Source organism: Saimiri boliviensis, chromosome 5 (genome assembly GCF_048565385.1).
Source record: "Saimiri boliviensis isolate mSaiBol1 chromosome 5, mSaiBol1.pri, whole genome shotgun sequence".
Lineage (NCBI taxonomy): Eukaryota > Metazoa > Chordata > Mammalia > Primates > Cebidae > Saimiri > Saimiri boliviensis.
In genome coordinates, this window is record NC_133453.1 from 103,455,613 (window position 1) to 103,470,271 (window position 14,659).

The window sequence follows — 14,659 nt, forward strand, 5'->3', positions numbered from 1 at the left end:
CAAGGTTCTGTCTCAAAAAAATAATAATAATAATAGCAGATGACTGGAGGGCAAACCAGAAAGGGTCACTGGGGATCTTCCTGGGGTAACAGAGATGTCCTCCATCTTGATAGGAGCGTTAAGTTACACCCATGTGAACATTTGTCAAAATCAAGCAGTTAGGTTTTGTGCATTACAATGTATGTAAATCTTACCCCAAAATCTATTAAAAAATCTAGTGGAGATAGGGGAGTAAACAGAGGTACCACTCAAACAAGAAATGGCAAAGTATTAATTGTTGACACTAAGGGATAGGTACATGGGAGTTCATTATACCATTTTGTTCACTTTATATACGTTTGAAATTTTCCATGATTAAAGGTTTTAATAAAATAATTTCCCTTAATTCCCCCTCAGTGGAGGAAGAAAACTAACAATCACTGCCCTTCATATAAATTAAAATCTTCTAAGGAAGTCTCTAAACTTTCTTTTCTACACCAAACCATCCCTGTCCTTTACACTTTCTTCATATCCATCATAGTTACAGTTCACCTTGAAATCTGTCCATATTTTCTGTACCTTATTTATGTACTACTATCTAGTAGTACTGGAGCTAACATTTCATTAGCCTCTAGTACACACCCGGTAGTATGCTATCTACTTTAAATACTACCCATTTAAATCCCAAAACAGCATTTAGCATCTAACACTTTAACCCTTAGAGTGACTATAGTTAACACTAATTGACTGTATATTTCAAAATAGCTAAAAGGTAGTAATTTGTATGTTCCTAGCATAAAGATAAATATTTAAGAGTTCCCAAGTACCCTGACTTGATTATATGAACGTATCAAATTATCACATGTACCCCAAAATATGTACATCTATATCCATTTAAAAAATAAAAATATGGTGGCTCAAGCCTGTAATCCCAGCACTTTGGGAGGCCGAGGCGGGTGGATCACGAGGTCAAGAGATCGAGACCATCCTGGTCAACATGGTGAAACCCCGTCTCTACTAAAAATACAAAAAATTAGCTGGGCATGATGGTGCGTGTCTGTAATCCCAGCTACTCAGGAGGCTGAGGCAGGAGAATTGCCTGAACCCGGGAGGCGGAGGTTGCAGTGAGTGGAGATCACGCCATTGCACTCCAGCCTGGGTAACAAGAGCGAAACTCCGTCTCAAAAAATAAATAAATAAATAAAAATAAATAAAAATAAAAACGTTAATGTTTCTTTACTGACAGCCCTCACTAGATTTATGTTCAATGGCAACACTGATCTTATCTTGTTCACTATTTCTTCACATCAGGCACATAGCAGGTACTCAGTAAATACACATAAATCAAAAAATGAAAGATATCAGAGCTCATAAGCACAGTGCTTCAGCTCTCTTTTTTGGTAGTATAAATCATTTCCCATTCTAGCTATATTCAGCTTATTTTACCTTTAATCTTACTGGCATCAATATCAATTTAACAATTGTTTCAAGTATTTGTATTTGTTTAAAGTGGAATAGAATCACCCGTGTTTGAAAGCGTCACATTTTCTCTATTTAGTCAAACATGTAATGTAGTAAATCAATTTATATATTTCAACGTCTTTAAATAATATATTTTTTATATGTGGTGTTACCTTTTCTGTTCATATTCATACAGATAAAGAAAAAAAAATCCTAACACTTTTTTTTTTTTTTTTTTTGAGACGGAGTTTCACTCTTGTTTCCCAGGCTGGAGTGCAACGGCGCGATCTCGGCTCACTGCAACCTCCGCTCCCTGGGTTCAGGCAATTCTCCTGCCTCAGCCTCCTGAGTAGCTGGGATTACAGGCACGCACCACCATGCCCAGCTAATTTTTTGTATTTTTAGTAGAGACGGGGTTTCACCATGTTGACCAGGACAGTCTCAATCTCTTGACCTTGTGATCCACCCGTCTAGGCCTCCCAAAGTGCTGGGATTACACGCGTGAGCCACTGCGCCCGGCCCCTAACACTTTTTTTTAAGGGACTGGGTCTCACTATGTTGCCTGGCTTCCTAACGCAGCATTATCACCATCATCACAAAGCTGAAAAACCCTAACAAATGTTGAGAACTCAAAGTTCCTAACAGGGAAAGTGATAATTAAATTATTATTGAATTAATAACTACTACTGAGTTAATAAGTTATCACTGGTTTAATAACATTGAGCTGTAATATAACCAACCATAAATTTTACTTCAAAGGAATTCATCTAACAAACTAAGCATTTACATACACTTAATATCAAATTGTTAGATCCCGTCAGTGAATCTAGGTTTGTTCTTGGAGTATATTCTTCAGTAAAGATTCGGGGTGTGGTTTATGAATAAAAACTACCAATACTTTAGATTAGAATTCAAGTTCTAGCTCAATTTCAAAGAGTAATTTTTTTTCATTCTTAAATAAAATCCTCAAAACATCCATAAGTTAAAAAGCTTAAAAGAGCAGGGAGGCTGGGCGCAGTGGCTCACGCCTGTAATCCAAGCACTTTGGGAGGCCGAGGCGGGTGGATCACGAGGTCAAGAGATCGAGACCATCCTGGTCAACATGGTGAAACCCCGTCTCTACTAAAAATACAAAAAATTAGCTGGGCATGGTGGCACGTGCCTATAATCCCAGCTACTCAGGAGGCTGAGGCAGGAGAATTGCCTGAACCCGGGAGGCGGAGGTTGCGGTGAACCGAGATCACGCCATTGTACTCCAGCCTAGGTAACAAGAGCGAAACTCCGTCTCAAAAAAAAAAAAAGAGCAGGGAGATGTTATTAGTAATATTATAAAATACAAAAACTGAGTGAAATAGTGGTTAAGTAAGTCAATGGCAAGTACTAGATTTTTCCTCCTTAGTTAAGCAAAATACTAAAGAGGCTGGTCATTGCAATGTTTCTCAACCAACTAAAAAAATCTTTTAAAAAAATGTTTTAACATTCCCAGGGAGAAGGCAAAAGAGAAGCAAACTTCAGAAGAAACAAACAAACAAAAAAATCACTCACAAAGAATGACATTGTGTGTGTGTGTGTGTGTGTGTGTATAAAAGTTTATTACGTAAACATTTCACAAATGTCTTACATATATCATTTGCCACAGATTTAAATCCAAATTCTTTCCAAATGCCATTTGATGTTTGTAGATTATACATAACTTTAAAAAACATTTAATTCAAATGTTCCAAATGCAGCAAAGGCAGCAAAGGGCTGGAAAATAGCGGTTTCAAAGTAAATACTCATTTACAGACACCAGCAAATAGATCTGACCTTTTCAAGTGGCTTTCCCGAAGAATTGCCAATCAGTTTCCAGTCATTCAAGACTTCTTCAACTTTGGAAATAAACCTAAGAAGTGGGGAGAAAGCTTCTAAATACAACAGCACACATTTTTTTTCCTATTATTATACAAGTTCTTTGAAAAGGTATTTTTATATTTTAACAATTTAACCAGAGAGCACTCCGTACATTTAGTATTGCTAGCTTAATTTATGGATATGGAGTAAGAAAAATAATATTTTATTCAAGATTTCTTAAGTTTTGATGAATTTATATCTATTGCTTACCTAACAAAACATTCTGGCTTCTACAAAATACAAATTAAGAATTAAAGAATCTCTATTAAAACAAACAAAACAAATTTGGACCACAAACAAAAACTGACAGACTAAAATGATACTATTAAAGATAATTATGGGCCAAGTCCAGTGGCTCATGCCTGTAATCCCAGCCCTTTGGGAGGCTGAGGTGGGCAGGTCACCTGGGGATGGGAGTTCAAAACCAGCCCAGCACAAATGTTAAAAAAAAAAAAATTAGCTGGGTGTGGTGGTGCATGTTTGTAATCCCTGCTACTTGGGAGGCTGAGGCATGACAATCACTAGAACCGGGAAGCAGATGTGGCAGTGAGTGGAGATCATGCCACTGCACTATATCCTGGGCAATACAGCGAGATTCCATCTCAAAAATAAATAAGTCAAAAAAATTATGAAACCAATAATTTCTCTCCTACCCAAAATAACTGACTGTATTTAGGAATTCCCTTCTCTGATTTACCCCTCTCCCAATAAAAAAAGGAAAATATTATTTGGGAACTTGACTCATAAAACTAAAACAAGTTTTAATGGGCAGCTGACAAGAAATTACAAATAAATTTGTAAACTTTAAGGAATATAATTGACAGATCATAAAACTATTCACTAATCTTTAAATCCAATGATCAATAAGACCTACAAAAAAGAGAACTGAATTTTGACTAGCAACACGCTCGACATCAGTATATGAAAACTGTCGAGTCTCAAAAACACTTTGAGGAGACCATTATTACTCTAAGAAGCTGACTTCTTATCTAAGCTAAGTATGATGCAATCTAAAAGCAACATTGCTCCCTAAACCCCTAGAAGTACTGCTAGAACACTAAAGTTAATTCTAGTCAAACTGCATGCAAAGGCTACAGATTTTTTCCTTCAGTGACATTATGAACTAATATTTTTATGTTTTAAAATAGTAATGATAAACCCAGTTATGATTCAACTGAGGTTTCTTAGTAATTCCTCTTTAAAATTAAATGCAGTATTAATTCATATGCTAATTCACGTGGAAGGAGTCAGTCAAAAGGCAATTACTAGGTTTGAAAATGAGTGCTCTAGAAACAAGTTTATATGTTTACAAAAAAGAAAAAATTTAAATATATCCATAGGTGAGCAAAAATTTGCATGAAATGTATACTGCATTTACGAAGGTAAAAAACTGGAAGTTACCCTAATGCCCAAGTGCAGCAAACATTTGTAAATTAATGGTATATTCATCCACTCAGAGGACTAATATGCACCCATTAAAAATCATGTTTTGAAGAATGTTTGAGGAAGAAAATGTTCAGTATGTTAAATGAAAAAAATGGAAGCTATAGAAATAAATATTAATATTTGATCCAAAAAAGTTTTTAACAAAGGTTAGAAGGAAATATGTCAAACAATTAACAGTAGTTATTTCCTGGTGTTAAGTTTACAGGTGACTTTTATTTTGTATTCTACAAGGTATTATTGTTATAGTAGAAACTATTTAAAATATAGTTTTTACAGTAAAAGAAGAATTTTTTTTTTTTTGAGACAGGGTCTCAACTCTGTCACCCAGGCTGGAATGCAATGGTGTAATCATGGCTCGCTGCAGCCTCGTCCTATCAAGCTCAAGCAATCCTCCCATCTCAGCCTCCTGACTAGCTGGGACTACAGATGCACATCACCATGCCCAGCTAGTTTTTATATTTTTAGTAGAGATGGGATTTCACCATGCTGCCCAGGCTGGTCTTAGAACTCCTGAGCTCAAGTGATCTGCCTGCCTCGGCATCCCAAAGTGCTGAGATTACGGGCATGAGCCACCATGCCTGGCCAGGAATGTCTTAAAATACTTAATACATGAATACTGAATTCTATCAGTAATAGCTGAGAGACTTGGACTTTATCCTATAAGAAGTGTTCAGATTTGACTAGAAAAATTAAGTACCTTTCTCCTTAAAAGCACACAGGAAATGAAGGGTCATTTCCTGATTCCTTATTCTATATTAGGTTCCTTTGCTATCCGCTCTTATAAGACTAGGTTTCTTTCCTTTCTTAGCTTTTACATAAATTTGTAATTACAGACCTGTATTATTTGTGTCTTCACTGCACTAGACTGTACATTCAATAAGAGCAGAAACTGTACCTGTTTTACTAACCACCACATCCCTAAATCCCTAATGTGCACTGTGCTTAACACATGGGCATTCAATAAACATTCTGTCAATGAACAAATGATAAAAGGAGTCATGGGCTTCTATAAAGTTCTCTCAATAAATTATCTATATAGCTTATAACATACTGTATTGACAAGAACTTCCATTCAAAATTAAACTCAAAAGTTTGAGACTTCAAAGTCTTATTCCCATGAATTGTAAAATGCACACTACAAACTGTAAAAGCCAAAAACCAAATTTTCTATTTTGCAATAGTTCTTATAACTGCATTAACAATTATTTCCATATGCAGATCTTTAGCTTAATATTCCACTTCAGGATATTTTTAATATTTAACTAGGAGAAAGTGATCATTTTTCCATTCAAAACTCTGATGTTTCCTTATCCCCACCCTCCAAGATTTAATTTACATTTTTCTAACAACCTTCAAGACATCAAATTATTTCAAATTCAACAGATTCAACACTGCAGTCCTCTCACTTTGACACTTCCTTATCTTCGTTCTTTCAGGCAAAAAACTGCAATTCATGTTTAATTTTTCCCATTCTTATGGATCATTAAGTTTATTATGTAAGTCTTCTCTGAAATATTTTACAGTCCTCCTTTCTACCCCGTTTCTCTCCAGTCCCCAAATCACCATCCTAATTATGAAGCAAGTTAAGTCTCCCACCATTATTCTACATCATGTCCTAAAGCCACTCTCATCATATCACCTAGCCACTCTAATATCAAGTGTCTCTCCCTATTGTCTTAAGCAGTGGTTCTTTCTAAGTGTGGTCTCCTAACCAGCTGCATCTGAATTACCTGAGACCATGTTACAGAAGCAAAAATCTTTAGTCCCACCTCAGACCTACAGAATCAGAAACTCTGAGGATGGGCCCCAGCAATCAGATGTACATTAAAGTATGAGAGAATCACTGGTCATAGGAATACTGAATCTGGATTCCTATATTTAGTTTGGGAAGCTGTCCATAACCCAACTCCATCTTCCTCATTAACCTATTTCCCTTCAATAACAGTTTTCAGGCCAGGCACAGTGGCTCACACCCATAATGCCAGCAATCTGGGAGGCCGAGGCAGGTAGATCACAAGGTTAGGAGTTCAAGACCAGCCTGGCCAAGATGGTGAAACCCCATCTCTATTAAAAATACAAAAATTAGCCGGGCGCGGTGGCTCAAGCCTGTAATCCCAGCACTTTGGGAGGCTGAGGCGGGTGGATCACGAGGTCGAGAGATCGAGACCATCCTGGTCAACATGGTGAAACCCCGTCTCTACTAAAAATACAAAAAACTAGCTGGGCGTGGTGGCGCGTGCCTGTAATCCCAGCTACTTAGGAGGCTGAGACAGGAGAATTGCCTGAGCCCAGGAGGCGGAGGTTGCGGTGAGCCGAGATCGCGCCATTGCACTCCAGCCTGGGTAACAAGAGCGAAACTCCGTCTCAAAAAAAAAAAAAAAATACAAAAATTATTCAGGCATGGTGGCGCACACCTGTAATCTCAGCTACTCAGGAGGTTGAGGCCGGGAATTGCTTGAACCCAGGGGGTGGAGGTTGCAGTGAGCTGAGATCATGCCACTGCACTTCTGCCTCAGGTGTAACTCTGTTTCAAAAAAAAACAGTCTTCACTGTAGTGAAATTTCTTCATTAAGTCCTTTGAAAAGTTCATTCTCACCTATGTCTCTGCCCATGTCAGTCCATTCTTATGTCCAACCACTTCCCACTGTCAAGGCCTAGCTCATTTCCTATCTTTTCTATGAAAATATCTCCAACTATTGTAGTCCATAATATCACCCCTATCTAAATAATAATTATTTTAATTATTATGTTTATAGTAGTACCAATTGGCTTACATTTTAACTATTTGCTGTTTGTTGTTTTTTTAAAAAATACATGGGTCAGCTGGGCACAGAGGCTCACATCCAAACACTTTGGAGGCCAAGGCGGGCAGATCACCTGAGGTCGGGAGTTCATGACCAGCCTGACCAATATGGTGAAACCCTGTCTTAAATAAAATTAAATTAAAATTAAAATAAAAAAAGAAAAAATATATATACGGGTCAAGTTTCTGCTTTTCCCTTTGTATATATATCTATAGCTCTAGTTACCCAGTACCTGCTCAGTGAAGTCTTGCCAATGTGGTTATGTCTTACTGACACTTTTATGAAGGGTACCACAAATCTATTATTCCAACAAAGGCCTTTTTTTTTTTTTTTTGAGACGGAGTTTCGCTCTTGTTACCCACTGAAATGTAACAACTTAAATCAAAACGTTCCAAAGCCATATGCAGACTTTTTAAAAAGTTTATTCTAAAAGACAGGATGGGCCAGGCGCGGAGGGTTACGCCTGTAATCTCAGCACTTTTGGCAGCCGATGTTTGAGCCCAGGAGTTCAAGACTAGCCTGGGCAACACAGCGAGATCTTTAAAAAATTAGCTAGGTGTGAAGGCGCGTGCCTGTTTTCCCAGCTCCTCCCGAGGCTAAAGGGGGAGCTTCACTTGAGCCTAGGAGTTCCAGGCCACAGTGAGCCATGACCTCACCACTGCACTCCAGCCTGGGTGACAGACTGAGACCCTGTCTCCAAAAATAAATAAAAAATAAAAATTTAAAACAGTATGGAGATGGTCAGAGTGTGGACCATCACCAATACTCTGAAGAAAGACTTCCTCCTGAAAAGGGGCATACCAATGTAAACGGGATGGGGTGGGGAACGCACCTGCGAAGTTTACTGCTTAAGATAATGAGTTAAACGGTAATGAAAGCCGGAACAGTAGTTGCAGCCTCGGAAATTGTTCTTGCGAGTGGGTAACAAGAAAACCAAAGTCTAAGTAAAGCGGTAAGATAGGAGAGAAAACAAAAACTTTCTGAGAGCCTTAGCCTCAAGGATTGGCTGACAGGGGTAGGCCTGCGCTTGTCAGACGCGAGACGCGGAAGAAGCTTGGGGCTGACCAGAGAAGAGAGGAGGAGACCGGAGACCCATGGTATTACCGTTCCCGCAGAAGTGGCGTCACCTGTGGTGTGTCTGGGGTCAGGGAAGCAGCTAGGGGACGCCGGGACTCACGGAGCTGGTAACCAAAGATGCGATTCACTCACCTTTCCCATTCCGAGGCCGTGGTGAAGTCCGTGATCTCAAATACCTCGGATTCGGGCTGCAGGAAGGAGAACGAAGAAAAAGAAATTAAGCCCCAAGGCGACGACACGGAGAATGAATTTAGACAGTAATGAGGATTAAGTAGGGAGCAAAAGAACTAACCTCACTGTCAGCAGCCATCTTGAAGAGCGCCGGGACGGGCGCTAAGGCTGCCGGGAAGACGAGCGGAAGAGCTTGGGAAGGAGGGTAGTGAGCTGCCCTGGGCAGAGGGGGGTGGGGGGGGTGGGGTGAGGGTGGGGGGGGTGGGGTGAAGGTGGGGTGGGAGGGGCTCCTCGTGGCCCCGCCCCCCACTCGTGAGTCTTACCCTAGTAAGAGACGAATGCTGTTTCTTCGCCCAGAGCTGGAAGACTTTAGTCCGCCCTCAGCTGGGCGGTTTAATAACACTCCGCTCTAGCTGGTTTAATAAAATTTGAAAATTTCCTGTAAAGTAATGAATACAGAAAGGGAACAGAAGCAAGGCGGTCAGACAGGACCCTAAACTCATGTGAATAAGACTGTATCAAAAAACCTAAAGCATGGGTTTTTCATTCAACCCCTATTTGTAGTTAGTACCTACCAGTTGACTTACATTTTAACTATTGGGTTTGTTTTCATTCAGCCTCTATTTATTCATTCTAAGGCACTAAGCTAGGTGCCGTAATACTCACCACTTCTATACTCCGCTCCCTGTCCCCGCAAGAACTTGCCCAGTTGATTGACATGAAATAAAATCATCATACTAGTTACCCGGTTTCTGAGAAGAGCAACACGGTGTTGAAAAAACGTTTCATTTTTTAAGCTATTGAAGAACAGAAAGGGTGTCAACTAGCAGTTAAGAATTCTGTCTCTGGCCGGGCGTGGTGGCTCATGCCTGTAATCCAAGCACTTTGGAGGCCAAGGTGGGCGGATTACCTGAGGTCGGGAGTTCAAGACCAGCCCGACCAACATGGTGAAACCCCATCTTAAAAAAAAAAAAAAAAGAATTCTACCTCTTGCTGAAATATATACAAATGAAATGCTGCCACTCCTGGGGTTTGCCTCAAAGTAATAAGGGAAAGAAATGAGTAAGGCTAGGAATGAAATAAAAGCTATAAGTGGATAACTGTTTAAACCACTGGTAATACTATTTCCTCTACTCTTGCTTAGGTTTGAATGTTTACATAATTAAAACTTTTTAAAAATTTAATCTCATTTAATGAATTTTGCAATCCACAGAGGTTAATTTGGAGGTGGGGAACTAGGAGATGCAGCTTTAGTGATAAAAATTATTATTATTACAGTATTATTATTATTTGAGATGGAGTCTCAATTGCCCAGGCTGAAGTCCAGAGCACAATCTCCACTCACTATAACCACCGCCTCTCAGGCTCAAGCCATCCCCTCCCACCTCAGCCTGCCAAGTAGCTGGGACCACAGCCCAAGCCACCATGCCTGGCTAATTTTTTGTATTTTTGGTAGAGATGGAGTTTTGCCATGTTGCCCAGCCTGGTCTTGAACTCCTAAGCTCAGGTGATCTACCCCCCTCAGCCTCCCAAAGTGCTGGGATTGTAGGTGTGAACAACCACACCCAACCAAAAATTATTAATCTTAAAATAAGAATGAAAGACATAAAAAATTTGGTGATGTAGATAGACCAGATGAGGAAACTGAAGGTCAGAAGAATTTTGACAACAGGTTGTTACTGCCAGTGCCAAGCCTTGAACTCCTGTCTCCTGATGATCCTTGTGGTTTCTATCCACTACGCTAGTGAGGAAGCGTGGGTTGCTATTGCAGCAATCTTTCCCAAAACATCTCAGCTTGCACCTTTACTCATTTACAGGCATTCATTAAACACCTACTATAAGCCAATCACTATGCTAGACTCCAGGAATATGAAAATGTATTATAGGTACAGAACTTGACTTCAAATAACTCAGGGTCTTGTAGAGAAACTGGAATTTTGCTGCATGAGCAGAGAGAAGTGCCACAGATGTCAACATGGCTATTAGCAATGCGGAGCTCAGTGGTAACCTTGACAAGAATAATTTTGGAGAAGAGATGAAGGATAAGATAGAGGCAAGCGAGTTAGGGGTGGGGAAGCCTTCTAAGCAGAGGAAATAACTTATCCAGAGGCTCAAAGGTAGAAAAGTCTGATTCATCTAATGGACTGAAGGAGTATCTTGCACCTAAAGCACAGTGGTTATGATAAAGTTGAAGAGATTGGAGTGAGCCAGATCACATAGGGCCTTCTACACCAGGGTTGGACTTTCTTTTAAATACAATGGAAGTCACTAAAGTGTTTTAAGCAAGAGAGCAATGTGATCCAGTTCACATTTTCCACATATCTGGATGCTGCATGAAGAATACATGGGAGGGGCCAAAAGAAGAAGAAGGAACAGCAGGAGGCTATTAAAACATCCAGTGAGAGAGGGTGGAGAGGCTTTGACTAAAGCGGTCAACAGGAAAAGCAAAGTAATTTGATATGACCTTTTGGAGATAGGTCAGACAGGACTTGCTACTGTATTGAATTCAGGGATAAGGGAAAGGTAAGAATCAAGGATAATTTTCAGATACTTGGCCTAAGCGACTGTGTGAAGATGGTGCCATTTCCAGAGATGGGAAAAAGTAGAAGGAGCCAGAAAACAAAAGTTGAGTTTGGCAGATGTTAAGTTTGTCAAGCTTGTAAGATAGTTTAGGGGAGATATCAAGGAGAAAATTAACTGTCGGAATAGGACTCAGAAGCAGGACATTGGGTTGAGATAGTATTTTACACAATCAGGAGGAGAAGAAAAAAATAAGTATCAAAAATTTTTTAAAAAAAGAAAAAAAGAGATGGTTTTTTAAATCACAAGCCTAGGTGAAGTGATTCCAGAAAAGCATAAAGAAAGAGAAGTGGTGCCTCATATAAAATGCTGAAGAAATTCTGTATGTAGAGAATTGATAGAGGGAAAAATATCAAACAGAGAGAGAGAGGAAAGAAGCAGCCAAAGAAATAGAAGGCAAAGAAAGAAAGAGTGACGGTGGAGAACCCAAAGAAGGAAATTATTTCAAAAGGTAAATATGGACTGCTGCTGAAAAAGCAAGTACAAGAGAAATGTAGAGCCTAGGATGATAGGTGGTGGGTTTTTTTTTTTGTGGGTTTTTGTTTGCCTTTAGAACAGAAAATAGCAGACCTGTTGGTATGCTGGTGGAAATACTCTAGGAGAGAGAGAGATTGATGGCAAAGAAGAAATGGGAAAGCTGAAGGAAACAATTCTTAATGTGAGAAGAAAGGAAATTCACAGAGCTGGTAGTCACACAACTCCAAGGGACACTACTCTCATTGTGTTCTGAAGTGTTGCTTCAGGAAGTGCCACCCGCAGAGAACACCTTGTGAATCACACCCGTGGAATTGTGCGTCTGGCCAGTTGAAGAATTCAGAGCCCAAGTAGCAGGAGGGAGTGAAGCATATGTGCTGAGGCTGGCCTTTTTTGAGAAGAGAAAGTAGGAAAGGAAAAGATGAATACAGACATAGGGAGATTAGTGCATATAAAAGGAAAAGAGTTTCTTGTTCACTTACGTTTTAAGATTCTCACAAAGTGAAGTAAGTCCTTGGGTTTCAAGGTCAGATAGATCTGGGTTCAGTCATTTATTAACTATATGACTTTGGGAAAATTCCTTAACTCCTCTGAACCTGTTTCTCCAATAGCAAAATGGGACTATTAATACCTATTTCTACGTAGGATTGTGGCAAAAATTAAGTTCTATGTTCATATGTAAAATGGTTAGCACAATGTCCTGGCATGTAAAGATGATCAATTATCATAGTCACATTTATAATGAATGTACCAGGAAAACCAGGAAGTGCTACTCACATGTAAGACATTACTGTTTTTCCTTCTGGGTTAGGTATGAAGAAGTTTCAATACATAAAAAAGTCAGAAACTAAAAAAATCGCAAAGGCTTCATTGCATGAAGTTAAATTTTAGAAGCTGTATGAAGCCTAGAAGGTTGCTAGGTAAAGTTTTCTTCTAAGATATTTTTGGCTCCTTGTTTTCTCCCTGGAGAAATTTTTAAAATAAGTTATTTATTAAACCAAAGTGAGAAGCCAGGATGCTAATGATATAAAATGCCCAGGGGAGATATACTTTTATTAGATTTTACTGGTTCACAACACAGAAAAGATTCTGTTTCTTCAGTATTAAGAGCAATTTTGCTACCTGTCCAAAGGCAAGGGCTTTTCCATGCAAGTGCATTTCCTTTCTGGCATAATTTAGTTATTTTGAGGTGTTACCAATAATGGCCACAGGGAGATAGTTGGACGCATAGGCAATTTAAGAAATTAGAAGCCTGGAAAAACCATCCTCATCTTAGTCCTCAGAGGAATTTGGGGGCATAACAGTTTAATTAGTCATAGAGCAAACATTGTTTGTGAAAGGAGCAACAACTGTGAGACTGATTATAACATCCTCATCTATCTGGACGGCCCTTTGTACAGGGAGAATCAAGAATTCTCTATGGGCTGGGCATGGTGGCTCACGCCTGTAATCCCAGCACTTTGGGAGGCCAAGGCAGGTGGATCACCTGAGGTCAGGAGTTTGAGACCAGCCTAACCAACATGGTGAAACCCTGTATCTACTACAAATACAAAAATCAGCCAGGCAGGGTGGTGCGTGCCTGTAATCCCAGCTTGGGAGGCTGAGGCAGGAGAATCACTTGAACCCAGGAGGCGGAGGTTGCAGTGAGCTGAGATCGCACCACTGCACTCCAACCTGGGCGATAGAGTGAGACTCCATCTCAAAAACAAAAAAAGAAGATACTGCTACGAGAACCAGTGCAGTAGAAGGTGTGACTGGAAGAGGAAGACTTGTATGAGAGTAAGAAACTCTTCAGAGAAAAATTCTCTAAATTATCAGCATTTTTTCATTTGTTAATATTTTTTTTCGACGTCCACTGTCACGGCCCTATGGTCAGTCCTATGGAGGGATTCAAAGAAGAATCTCTGACTACTGGGTTCTCACAATCTGAGCATCTAGAGATAAGACATAGATAACTATATATGCTTTAGAAAGGGATGCGTGATGGCTATTCAACTTCTTAAAGCTCTATGTAAAATCAGTTGCAAAAAAAAATTCAAGGACTTTTCAGAACACCCACATAATACCTTATACGCTTAAAAAAAAAGTAGTCCAGGCTGGGTGCGGTGGCTCACACCTGTAATCCCAGCACTTTGGGAGGCCAAGATGGATGGATCACCTAAGGTCAGGAGTTTGAGACCAGCCTGACCAGCATGGAGAAACCCTGTCTCTACTAAAAAATACAAAAAGGCAGGGTGCGGTGGCTCAAGCCTGTAATTCCAGCACTTTGGGAGGCCGAGGCGGGTGGATCATGAGGTCAAGAGATCGAGACCATCCTGGTCAGCATAGTGAAACCCTGTCTCTACTAAAAATACAAAAAATCAGCTGGGCATGGTGGCGCGTGCCTGTAATCCCAGCTACTCAGGAGGCTGAGGCAGGAGAATTGCCTGAACCCAGGAGGTGGAGGTTGCGGTGAGCCGAGATGGCGCCATTGCACTCCAGCCTGGGTAACAAGAGCGAAACTCCGTCTCCAAAAAAAAAAAAAAAATACAAAAAATTAGCTGGGCATCGTGGTGCAATCCCAGCTACTCGGAAGGCTAAGGCAGGAGAGTGGCTTGAACCTTGGAGGCGGAGGTTGTGGTGAGCTGAGATCGCGCCATTGCACTCCAGCCTGGGCAATAAGAGCAAAACTCTGTCTCAAAAAAAAAAAAAAGTAGTCCAGTATTTCTTGAACCAGAAACCAATATAGTCACCCAGGCAAGACATTTCCAAAGAATTTATTTTTTTTTCTTTTTTCA

The 14,659-nt window shown here is 40.0% G+C and overlaps 1 protein-coding gene across 4 annotated transcripts in view; it reads right to left on the reverse strand.

The window, feature by feature from the left end:
* Window positions 1–9,248, reverse strand: part of RAB3GAP1 (RAB3 GTPase activating protein catalytic subunit 1) — a 105,917-nt gene extending 96,669 nt beyond the window's left edge. For 2 of the 4 annotated variants that reach the window (XM_039470007.2, XM_039470005.2), the window contains exons 1-3: window positions 8,950–9,032; window positions 8,790–8,845; window positions 3,247–3,322 (exon numbers count right to left, since the gene is read on the reverse strand). In XM_039470007.2, coding sequence (XP_039325941.2) covers window positions 3,247–3,322; window positions 8,790–8,845; window positions 8,950–8,967 — 150 coding nt within the window. In that variant the 5' untranslated portion in view covers window positions 8,968–9,032. Of the gene's footprint in view, window positions 1–3,246; window positions 3,325–8,789; window positions 8,846–8,949; window positions 9,033–9,151 lie in introns of those variants that run through there. The other 2 variants (XM_074399757.1, XM_074399759.1) reach the window with 2 other exon arrangements.
* Window positions 9,249–14,659: the final 5,411 nt, after the last annotated feature.